Raw genomic sequence first — 12,563 nt, forward strand, 5'->3', positions numbered from 1 at the left:
AAACTACCCCAGCCCTAGTGCTTAAAGCTCTTGTAATTTTGATCCCACATTGTGGTTTAACCTGTTGTCTATGCCTTGGAAAGAAACAGAAAAACTCATCCAAGTCTGGCAAAGCAAAGCAGCAGTCATCTGTGTGTCTTGTGCCCACCATGAAAAGAGTTCGTGAGATCAAAGTTTTCGAATGAAGGCTTAGCTCAGGCCACAGCAAAGAAGTTTAGGAAGAATCTGAAAGACTGGACTGAGGACACAGACTTCACCCAGAGACAAAAATGGGGTGGGACCCAGTGAAGTGAGGTGGGTTATAAGTTCCACAGAATAAGTAATCTCAAAAGCAAAGGGGAGTGTGAATGATTTTTTATTCCATGCTAGAGAGAGAAGTGGGTCTCTGAGGAACATCTGGGGCTGGCTAGAGACTCTTAAGAAAGGTAGACAAAGTTTCCTGAGCATAGTGCCTTTTTGCTGACTTTCTTTATATACCTAAAGTTTATGGTAGAGTCCTGGGTCTAGAAAACTTCCACCAAAAGAGAGGCATCTCAGAGACTGGCTTCCATTTAAATAGGGAAGGTCAGTGCCCAGCGGGTTGGAGCCAAGCTTCCTTTGGTTAACAGTTTCCACTGTGGTGGTCTGTCAACATGAACTTCAGTTCTCTTCCCCTTACAGTGGGTCCCTGACTGTATAATTCCATTTCAGAGATACTTCTGTCATGCAAGTTTCTTTCAAGGTGAAGCTTGAATTAACTGGGAGTGGTGGAATGTGCCTGTAGTCCTGGCTACTTGGCGGGCTGAGGTGGGAGGAGGGCTTGAGTTCAGGAGTTCAAGGTTGTGGTGAACTATGCCACTGCACTCCAGACTGGATGACAAGAGTGAGACCATGACTCAGAAAAAAGAAAGGTGAAGTCTGGAAACTATTCTTCAAGTCCATCCTCAGCAGTTGAGGTCATGACAGGTTAACTGAAGAGCCCCCTTGGCTTCTTCCTCTTGAGCTTTGATAGCTGAGGTCTTTGCATAGGCCTTGAAGTACTCTAGAAAAAAAGGAATCCAAGTTAATAGAGGTTTTGAAACTGTTCTGCTTAAATCAGGAAAGAAACATTCTTCCTCTCATGACTCCTGGATAAGGTCTTCTAGAAGTATCCGACATAAGTGTGTTGAAGTCTATGTCAGGCAGTAAGTGTGACATAAGACACTGAAAGCGGGAGATGTGTATGTCCCTTCTCTCCCAAGGAACAACCTCACAGATCATCACTGGAAGTAGGGTAAAGTGAAAAATGAGTCAAGGTTCACCATTCAGTAAAAGAACTGCAAAGAGGAGACAGCAAGGGAAGATGTGAAAGACACGGCTCTCCATCTAGACATCCACAACTTGGAAGCCTGGTCACAATATTGTTGACGCAATGCCAACTAAGTGGCAATTCCAGGACCATTGGCTCAGGGGCTGCAGGTGCCAACTACTCCAACTCTCAGAACCCCATCCAGGGAGCTACTTAAGACTCACTGTGGGCTCTTTCTCAGGCACTGAGAGGGCTGGTGCTGAGGACCCCAGTTGTTCTGGCTGGTTTGGAAGTTGGATATCAGCTCCTTGCAGGGAAGCACTACTTGAGGTCTGAGGCTCTCCTGAAATCAGAAAAAGCAAGTGAAGATGGTGATAAATGTCTTCTTACCAGGAAGACATTAGTATTGACCAAGCATTCTGATCAAGGCCAGGGTTTGGTACTCATATGTAACTCGTCAGAAGTAGCTACAAATCCAACCTCCAACTAGCTTTCAAAAAAGCTCTGTTTCTTCTGTGACAATTCCCCAGGTCCCCTTTCAGCAGGTAGGATAAGTGTTTCCTTGATGTGAAATAGCCAACTGTTCTTCTACACCCTCCCTGATATGTGACAGGTGAGGAGATTAAGCTTTCTCCTGGTTCTCTCACTAACCCCTCTAAGCAACTAGACCAGTGCCATCTAATTTCTGCAGCGATGGCACTGTTCTGGGTCTCCACTGTCCAACTTGGCAACCCACTAGTCACATGTAGCTACCTACTGAGCACTTGAAATGTGGCTAGTGCTCATGAGGAATTTTTAATTTTATTTCATTTTTATTAGCTTACATTTAAATAGTCACATGTGGCTACAGCTATCATATTGGACAGCACAAACCTAGACCCCCACTCTACCCTCAGCCAGACCAGGTACCTCTGGACTGTTCACCAGTGCCTTGATGCTTCTGTTCCACTAGAACCTCTTGTTTGGTGACTGCCATGTACAGACATTGCAGATTCATGACAAAGGGCCTTCCATCACCAATGCTGCATGCTTCTGGTAGTTTCTGTAAAAGAATGGAGATACTGTCATTGGCTACATGCCTCATTGCCAGAGAAAAGCTCTAACACCCCACTGGCAGAACTGGCATCCCCAAGTGACTTTATACAAAGCAGATCCAAAAGAGGCTGTTTACATCCACGCCCACAGGGACCAACAGATAGACTTCTTGGGAGGTCTTCTTTGAAGGGCAACTCCAAATGTGTATCTATATTTCCCCTAATCCTTAGGGTATTTCTCATAAATACCCTATAGGTCCTAGGCTTTTTTTCTCAAGGGATAACATCTTAGAGGGTTATTTTAGGAAATCATCCTCCCTAAATTGTCCCTGAGCTATGCAGATTACTATTTTCATTCAATTCATTCCTAAACTAGAGAGAGAGATTAAATCCAGGAGAAGAGAAAGAGTAAAACAGAAAGGACAGACTGAGAGAAAAGAAAAAATGATGACGCTGTGATGCTCAGTCAGAGGAGATGGGAAAATAAAGTTGACAAAGCTTTTGAGGCCAACCTGTCATTTTATATTCCCTATTGCAATCCCATTGAGCCTTACTATTATCCACATAGGCCCTCTCAACTTTAACCCAAGGATGTGAAAATTGGTTCTTCAGAGGTGAAAAAAACAAAAACAAAAACAAAAAATGTAGTCTTTTAAAGTATAAAGCATAAATATACATAGAGTAAATAAACAGATTTTTGGTATATTTGTGGCATTAAGATTTTCTGAGGATTAGAAAAAAGTATTAAAAAGTTCATTAGGGAAGTGACAATTTTAAAAAGGCTGAGAAACATTGCTATAATTACATTATATTTATCTTTTTCCTTCACTATGGAATGAACTTTGGATTTATATCCATAGCAAAAAGCTTTGCCTTGTAGTTTCATATACTTGGCTGAACTGAGTTGAAGTAATGGCTGAAGACTGAGCAAAGTACAATAAAAATTAGATGAAAGAGTAAGGTATCCAGTGGTCCCAAACCTGGCTGCACTTGAGAATCTTGGAAAGGGCCCAGAATTACTTCATCTGTCCCTGTGCATGCAAATCATCATGGTTCCCAGCCAAGTTAGCAGGTCCCCAAGAGCAGCCATGCCAGCAGCTCACATGGGAACCAACACAAGAATCCTGGTTGGCCCATATCTCAGGTCAAGGGCACCTTTTTTGTGCTATAAGGGCATTCATTTCCAAAAACCTTTTGTGAGAGAAGAATGAAGGAGAGAAAGTATGAAAAGCAGAAAGCAGGTGGTGAACTAAAGTCAGGATTATGTAGTTATCTTTCCGTGTGGCGGGAGCTGAAAGACTTGTTGATATCCAGGAAATATCACATACATTTTTACTCCAGCCTTACCCCCATAAAGGATCTATCAGGCCTGGACTTTCAATGGGAACAACAGATAATGAATCAGATGCCCTGAGTCCAAACTTTGCCTCTATCCAGTAACCACACAAGGAATATAAGTGCCCTCTTCTTCTCTAAGGAATGAACTGAAACAGGCAAACCATCACCTCTGCCCTACCTCACTCTTCCTAGGTTCAGTTCTCTAACCCCCAAATCACTTCCTCCAAAAGTAGGTCCTCTCCTCCATAGCTATAGAGTCCTGAGAGTGGAGAGGCAAACAGCTGTTTTCTTTCCTTATGTCTCCAGTCTCTAGGATATCCCTCCACACTGCCCAAGAAATGTAGCCTCCCAGGGTCATGCATACACAGATTGGTAGGCACTGTGCTGCAGAATGAGGTAGTTCTGGGTCATCTCCCCCTTCTCTTTCTATGGAATTAAACAGACTCATAATATTCCAGGGTGATCTTTACTCAGTTCATGTATTTAACCTCAAAATGAAGTGCCAGAAATGAAAGGCTATTAATGTCAGTGCTGATCTGGACCCAAGTCTAAATGTAGAACCTAATCTTAGCCCCTTCTCTATCCTTTCCCCTCTCAGAGAGTTGGACAATAGTAGTTACAAATTCAACTTCCAGTTAACTTTCTGAAAGCCCTGTTTCTGCTATAAAGATGCTAGTTGCTGGCAGAGGAATCCCACCTGAGTATCTAGCCTCAGAAAAATCCAAGGAACAGAATACTGGTATAATTGCTAAGAATTTATTATGTCTTAGGGGCTACCCTAAGTACTTTAAATGTCTTAACCCATTTTTAAAATTTTCTTATTTTTATAGATTCAGGGGTACAAGCGCAGTTTTGTTACATGGATATATTGTGCAGTGGTGAAGTCTGGGCTTTTGGTGTAACCATCACTTGAATAGCACACATTGTCCCAAATAGGTATTTTCTCATCCCTTGGTCCCCTCCACCTTTTAGAGACTCCAGTGACTATTATTTTACTCTTTGTGTCAATGTGTACACATTGTTTAGCTTTCACTTATAAGTGAGAATGTGTGGTATTTGACTTTCTGTTTCTGGGTTATTTCACTTAAGATAATGACATTCATTTCCATTCATGTTGCTGCAAAATGCATGATTTCAATCTTTTTAATGACTGAGTAGTACCCTACGGTGTGTGTGCACATGCATGTATATGTATATTACATTTTCTTTATCCACTGATAGACACTTAGGTTGATTCCATGACTTTGCTATTGTGAACAGTGCTGTGGTAAACATACGGGTACAGGTATCTTTTTTTATACCTTTGGGTATATACCAGTAGTAGGATTGCTGGATTGAATGACGGTTCTGTTTTTAATTCTTTGAGGAATCTCCATACTGTTTTCCACAGGAGCTGAACTAACTTGCATTCCCACCAACAGTGTATAAGCATTCCCTTTTTTTCACATCCTCACCAACATCTCCTTATTGATTTTTTAAATAATAGCCATTCTGATCAACGTAAGATGGTATCTCATTGTGGTTTTAATTTGCATTTCTCTAATCAGTGATGTTGAGCATCTCCTAATATGTTTGTTGGCCACTTGTATGTCTTCTTTTGAAAAATGTCTGTTTATGTCCTTTGCCCATTTTTTAATGGGGTTATTTTTTTCTTGGTATTAACCCTTTTTTTTCTTTTTCATTATTTCCCTGGCATATAGAACAACCTCTAACCCATGAAAGGGGTTCAATAACTATTTGTGAATGAATGTACATGAATCTGACCCCAACCCCATTTGGCTGAGGTAGTTAGTTACAGCCAGTAAGCAGCGGAGCAGGATTAGAATCTGGGCAGTCAGCTGTTTGGGCACAGTGGCTCACGCCTCTAATCTCAGCACTTTGGGAGGCAGGGAGGATTGCTTGAGCCTAGGAGTTCAAGACCAGCCTGGGTAACATACCGAGACCGTGTATCTATAAGAAAGTTTTTTTAATTAACCGGGTGTGGTGGTACACACCTGTAGTCCCAGCTATTCTGGAGGTTGAAGAGAAAGGATTGCCTGAGCCTAGGAGGTTGAGGCTGCCGTGATTTGTGATCATGCCACTGTACTCCAGCCTGAGTAACAAAGTAAGACTGACTCAAAAAAAAAAAAAAGGAATCCAGGCAGTTAGTCTTCAGGAGCCACACATGTAATTACTACCTTATTTACTTCTCTAAACAGCAGAATTTTAGTCAAAAGGGCAATCCAGCCTCTCCCAGGATCACAAACTGCAAGTCCTAAAAACCCCAATCACCTGCCATCCAGTTGAGGAACAAACTCCCTAAGATGGCAAGAATAAAGTGAACAGATAAAAAGGAGACACCTGGTCCAGACTAGTGGCTGAGAGACCTTACCCTGAATCCCATTCTGGCTGTTCCCCATCATCACGGATTCCTTGGGCATCTTCTGAGAATATGCTAGAAGAGAGGTAGAAAGCCAGGAGCTTGGGAAAGAGAAACATTAGCTCCATGGGCAGAACAATGGTAGGGGCTAGCTGGGGCAGGCAGCAGAGATCAAAGGGAGAATGCTGGAGTCAGGACTAAGCAAAGTAAATAATGCCCCCTGCTATAAGTATGACTGAGCCAGGAGCACAGTGTACCAGCCACAAAGCGGGTCACCGCCCAGAGTGGGGAGGGATAGAAGAGGCAGGTCAGCCTACTCATATAACATGTTCATCTGATTAACCCAGAATCAATTCTAGTGAGCAAAAAAGTTACCGAGACTCGAGTACGTGCCAGGTACTACAAAACTAGGGGCAGGGGGAAATGGTCACATCAATCCTCCTCATAACAGGTCTGAGTTAACACAAAGATAATAAGTTCAAGTCCCTACCTCAAAGAGGTTCTGTTTTCCAAATGACTTGCTATAACAGAGTCATAATAAGCAAAGGGTAATAGAAACCCAGAGAAGAAGAAAGGGATGAATTTTGACAGAGAGTCCTGCAAGAATCATCGGAGGTGGTAACATCAAGGTAAGCCTTACAAAGTTAGGCTTTGAATGTGTACTGGAAGCATGTGAAGCACAGAGGTGTGAAAAGATGGAATATGTAGAGGTACCTCTTGGGAAATGAGATTAGAAGATTAAATTGACATTCACTAGATTGCAAAGGGCTTCATTTTCTTAATTAAGGTTATGCCTGTGGGAATTTCCTTTTGTTTCACAGAGTGGCTTTCTCCACTACACAACTGTTTGCCAAAGTTTTCTTGGCTCCAAACTAATATTGATATAATGATGAGGTATCTAAAGCTTCTTCTAGGGCTTCCCTTTTTAGGCTCTCTGGCTTATTCAAACTCTTTTAGTAGTTCTTCACTACTTCCTTCTAGTACTGTGACTTTTCAATAGCCACATGAGCTCTATTACTCTTCCATCTCCAAGAGCCTTTACTCTCTCATCTCCAATTCACTAGGACTTTGGATTCTGCTCTATAGCCACATCACAAACTTCAGGGAAACTGAAGTTACAGAAATCCTAAAGGGCATTTTATTTCCCCTTCTGGTCCCTATTGCAGAGCATCTTGGTTCCTAGGGTCCAAACTCCCCTCTTTAGCAGTAACTCTCATCTTCAACAAATCTAAAACTCACTCCCAGTGATCCAGAAAGTCTAAGACTCCTTCAGATTTGATGGAGAGAACCCAATTGCCACTTTCAACTAGAAATAAGTGAGCTGCCTCCCTCCTCCCCTCACTCCTTCTTTCCTCTGAGACTTTTCAGGAAACCTTTTAGAATCCTGGGTAAGGAAAGCCTAGACCCTGATCTGCTGCTTGCCCTATCAATATGGTCCCACAGTCTGAGGATACAGACCTAACAGACAAAAGAAAAAGGGAAAACAAGCTAATTGGAGCTCTCCAACATCAAACTTTGAGCAAATCTTTGGTTTTGGCACCAGCCCCAGAAAATGGCATAGAACCAAGGCACTGGCACTGACCATCACAATATCACAATCACCAGGGCAGGGCCCCCAGCACATGACTGCTCTAAGAGTAAGAATTTCTCTTCTCCCTCTTTGCAATGAGGTAAACACTGCTGGTATGGATACAAACTTTCTTCCCTAGAGAGCCCAAATCTTAGCTTAGGAAATCATGGTAATGTTCACCATTAGCTTTTCTTAGGGATAAGAGCATATTAGAAAACTCTTCTAAGGTCTCAAATTGCCAGAGTGTTGGTCAAAATAAAGAGAAAGGAAAGAGAAAAATGACTTAGGAAGAAGACTCTAATGAGAAAGACTTGGCTAGCTGCAGTGGTTCACACCTATAATCCCAGCACTTCGGAGGGCTGAAGCAGGAGGATCACTTGAAGCCAGGAGTTTGAGCCTAGGCAACATAGTGAGACCCTGTCTCTACAAAAAATACAAAAATTAGCCAGGCATGGTAGCACGTGCCTGTAGTCCTAGCTACAGGTGAGAGGATCACTTGAGCCCAAGAGTTCAAGGCTGCAGAGAGCTATGATTGTATCACTGCACTCCAGTCTGGGTGACAGAGTGAGACTCTGTCTCTTAAAAAAAAGGTTGAGTGGGGGAGGGAAGGAAGAAAAAAGGGAAGGAGGAGGGAGGAAGGGAGACAGACTCTTCAAGAAAAACAACTCCCCCTCTGACAATCCATTCATATTTAATAAATATTTACTATCTACTATGATGTTCACAACTATTTAGATGGTGAGAATATAGTGTAGTGAACAAAAGAGATAAAAATCTCTGCCCTCTTGAAGGTTACATTCTAGAAGGAGATCAATACCAAATATATAGCTAATCAAAACTTATACACTGTCAGGTGGTAACAGCACCATGGGGAAAAGTAAGTCAGCAAAGGCATATAGAATGCAGTGAGGAATGTGTTGTAATTTTAAATAAAGATGAAAGAAGGCCTCACTGAGAGGACGATATTTCAAAAAGGCCTAAATGGAAGTGAGAGAATGATCCATATGGCCATCTGGGTCAAGTGACCAATTCCCAACTTACCTGGGAGAGTCCTGGTTTATGTCTGTTGTCCTAATTTAATTACTAATAGAGTTCCCTTTCTCTCTTATAAATGTCTCAATTTGAGTCATAAATTAGATGGTTACCCTCTATCAGAGGAAAAGCTCGGCAGGTACGCATCAGTGTTTATTTGAAGTAGTGAAATAATGTAGCATGTCATCTTTTATTCTGTAAAATGGGCAACCATTAGAGCTTAGGAGCAGAAGAGTGAAATGAACTAATAAACATTTTTAAAGGATCACTCTGAGTATAAAAAGCCAAGAGAAGAAGCAGGGAGATCTGTTAGGAGTCAGTCATAATCACTAGGTAAGATGATAGTATCTTGGACCAGGGAGGTAGTAGTGAAGGTGGTGAGAAGTGATGAGCTTCTGAATATATTTGAAGGTATGGCCCAAATACCTGAAAGCTGAGGGACTGGGTGTGGGATGTGAGAAGAGTCAAGGAGATTCTGCTCTACTGAATAAGGTGAATGTTTCCGAGGGATGATCCAGAAACCTAAAAATGAAATCCTTAAATCGAAGATAATCTGAAATGGTCCCTAGGTCCACAACACTGATCCAACTTCAGTAGTAAAAGGGAGAAAATTGAAAGGAAAGGTGAACCTAATGTCTGAGGAAATTATCAGGGTTTTTAAAAAGAAAGCCAAAAGTGGCTTCTCACTCAAAGAGGAAGAAACAACACTGTCCAGAAATTAGGGGGGAAAAAATCTTAGTGGGGGGGTAGAGAGAGAGACGTAGAAACATGGTAAATTTTGGCTTTAGAGTCCCAAAGACTTTAGAGTCTCAAAGACCTAAGGTGGTCTTCTATTTGCTAGCTGTGACACTTTGGGCAAGCTATTAAACTCAATGTCGTCTTTTGAGAGAGAGAGATAGAGAGGCCCAGATCAGAGGAGGAGAGGGAAAGAGATACTACAAGTTGAGAAAGTGGAGGACTGAGACTAACAACATCTACATTCATAGAGTTTGTGAAAGGATTAAGTGAGAGAATAGAATAAGTGCCCAAGTAATGTCTGTTCCTTCCCTTTGCAAAGCACACTGAAATTTTTCTTGCCTAGCCTTACTCTAGTGCCAAGTAGGTTCAAGAAATACACCAATGATAAAGTACACAGAGAAACTGGGGTCTGATCCAATTTCAGATGGTCCCTGGCTTACAATTTTTCGACTTGACTGATGGTGAGAAAGTGATATGCATTCAGTATGCTCCCTGACTTACAATGGAGCTACCTCCAGATAGACCTATCCTAAGACAAAAACACACTTTCAACTTAGGATATTTTCAACAAGGATGAGTTTATTGGAACATAATCCCATGGTAAGTTGAGAAGCATCTGTATTAACTTTTCTCTACTGGCAGCCCAAAGTATATGATCTAATAATTCAGGGGCTGGTTAAGGCCCAGATCAGGGAGACAGAGTCATGGAAACCTAGCTAGTAACCTGTGTGTAGTCCACTGTCCACCATCACTCTCCTAGCCCACTCTTTAGACTCTACTAAATACCAAGGCAGTATGGCTTTTGTGTCAAAAGGTCCTGGGTTAAAATTTTGGCTTTGCCAATTACCAGCTATGTTACTAATCTCTTTTAGCTTCTGTTCCTTCACCTGAAAATTGAGGAGATCAATACTTACTTTTATGAGACTGATGGAAGGGGTACATGAGATGATATTTGTAAAAGGTGCTTGCTCAGTATGTATTATGTCTCCTTACCTCCCCAAAACAACTCTTGTTGTTCCTCAAAGATCTCCTTTCATCTGTAATTCTTCAGAACCTACCCAAGAGGCCATGGTTTCACCTGCATTATGGGTGGCAGCAATAATAGTGGAAGGTAAAGCTACTACTCTTTTCAGAAACACACAAAAGCTCAAACAGCTTGCTTTCTAACAAGATTTTAGCAACTTATTCAACAATGCTTCTCCTAAGAACTCTTTCTTACCATCATTTCCTGTCCTGACATGGCTTGTGCCAAATGCTCTGCTATGTTATTTCCATTTTTAAGTAATATACTTACTATATTAAGTATTAAATAATACACTCAATAAGGGCTATTTGAAAAACAGAAAAAACATGACTTGCAAATACACATACAAATATTTAAAACCAAATGATTTTTGATGGGACTAATCTCAGTTTCCTCAAGTCTAAGAGAAAAAAACATTAATAGGACAGAGAAAAGAAATACGGTGGTAATGTCCAGATTTTTAAAAGACAACCATTTTTTCTCATTTCAAATCTTCCACAGTAGCTCACATAATGAGCTGTCTCTGAGTTTTAGGCAAGTTCAAACCCTTTTGTCCCTCACAGAATATCGCTCTATCAGTTCACTGATCAGAAACCTTGGGGATCTGGGAGAGAACACCATATCCTAAACACACAAGGCACACTGCCCTTGAAGGTCTGTATGTAAAACCAGCGACAACTGACACTGCTCTGTGTTTGGTCTGATTTAGCTTTGTTTGGGTCTGTGCCTGCAGCAAGGCCTTCCCTGACCATTCTGCCCTGCTGCTGACCTCACCATGCTCCATGATAAGCCTCTGACTCTTGAGCATCCACTTAGTGCTGGGCTCTAAGGAAAAAGAATCTTGTGTTTAGGGACTTTGCAAATTAATTAAATTATAGTTCACTTCCTTGCTTCCCCCACTTTTAAAACAAGGTGGGAGAATGGATGTATGCATACATTCATACATGCAAGCATGTATGTATGCAATTTGGTCAAGTTACTAATCACTTTCTTTCTGACTTTTCTTCAACATGGGATAATTTTTGCTGCCTCACTCTCGCAATCGTGAAAATGCAACAGGTACAGAATTCAAACAGAGATAAAGTCCAGATCCTGCTTATATTATTCAGATTTTTCTGGCTCATTCTGAGGCCTGGCTAGCCTCCTGGACTGCACAATTAGAAGAGAAGGGGGATGGGAAGAAAGACTATTAAGAGACATCAGAACTGAAGGCTTGAATAATATTAGTAAGATTTACTAACTTTTTAAAGACTTTCTATATGCTAAGTACTAGGTTATTCATTTTAATACATTATCCCAACTACCCTCTATACTAACCCTATCAGCAAGGTACTAAAATCATTCCTGTTTTATACATAAGAAAATAAAGGCTCAAAGAGGTTAAGTAGCTTGACTAAGGTTACAAAACAATAGAAGCAGAAGACCCAGGAGGCTGAACTCTAGAACCTACATGTGAACCACTACACTATAATGCATCTCAGGATCAGCCAATGAGACATCCATTTCGCCCTCCCACCCTTTTTCCTTGTGAAGAAGCTGGTCCTTGTTCTGAGGTCTAGTAGTACTAGAAGCTAGTTCCCATCTCCTTTCTTAAATCTCTACAAAGCTCAAGAGGCTGCTAGAGGGAAAAGATAAAATACCCTCTAGAAAAGGAAGGCCTTACTTCACCTCTTGAGTGTCTTCCAATTGTACTGGAAAATCTGAAAAATGAATATCTGGTATGGGGAGGCTCTAGACTCTGAATCTCCTTTTAAAACAAGTACAGCCCCTCAGAGTCATAGCAGGAAGGCCCCTCAGCTCTGCCCCAAAAGAAAAATAATGGTAAAGGGAGTGGAAGTAGAAGTGGGGGCAGGGCAGCTGCACTCATAAGAGCCCTTTGTGGTGGCAGCCTCTGAAAGGAGGTTTTGCTAGACAAGGTGGAACTTCTCAAGGTGACAAGCAAATGGTACAGACTGAGCCGTGACCCTCTGCTCACTCCATAACTACGCCTCCCCTTTGGAGGGCCAGAGCCTAAACTGTCCCCGGAGCCCCACCCGGCCCCAGCACAAACCATGGCTTTCTAGTCTGGAGAGCAGCTAACGAGCAGCAGAGGGGCTCAGGGGACGAAAGTGGTTTCCTGGGGGGGACAAATCCTCAGAGCCCCGCAGAAAGCGTAGTAGCAACTCTCATTCCTTCTTTTCTCTACTCCCACTCCTTCTCCA

General features: G+C 41.9%; 1 protein-coding gene across 1 annotated transcript in view; it reads right to left on the reverse strand.

The window, feature by feature from the left end:
* Positions 1 to 823: 823 nt before the first annotated feature.
* Positions 824 to 12,563, reverse strand: part of NHEJ1 (non-homologous end joining factor 1) — a 48,544-nt gene continuing 36,804 nt past the window's right edge. Inside the window, exons 3-5 of the mRNA XM_021712780.1 lie at positions 2,192 to 2,309; positions 1,492 to 1,610; positions 824 to 1,021 (exon numbers count right to left, since the gene is read on the reverse strand). Of these exons, the coding sequence (XP_021568455.1) occupies positions 947 to 1,021; positions 1,492 to 1,610; positions 2,192 to 2,309 (312 nt within the window). The 3' untranslated portion in view covers positions 824 to 946. The remainder of the gene's footprint in view (positions 1,022 to 1,491; positions 1,611 to 2,191; positions 2,310 to 12,563) is intronic.

Source organism: Carlito syrichta, unplaced genomic scaffold (genome assembly GCF_000164805.1).
Source record: "Carlito syrichta isolate Samal-C Ts95f unplaced genomic scaffold, Tarsius_syrichta-2.0.1 Scaffold303646, whole genome shotgun sequence".
Taxonomy (NCBI): Eukaryota; Metazoa; Chordata; class Mammalia; order Primates; family Tarsiidae; genus Carlito; species Carlito syrichta.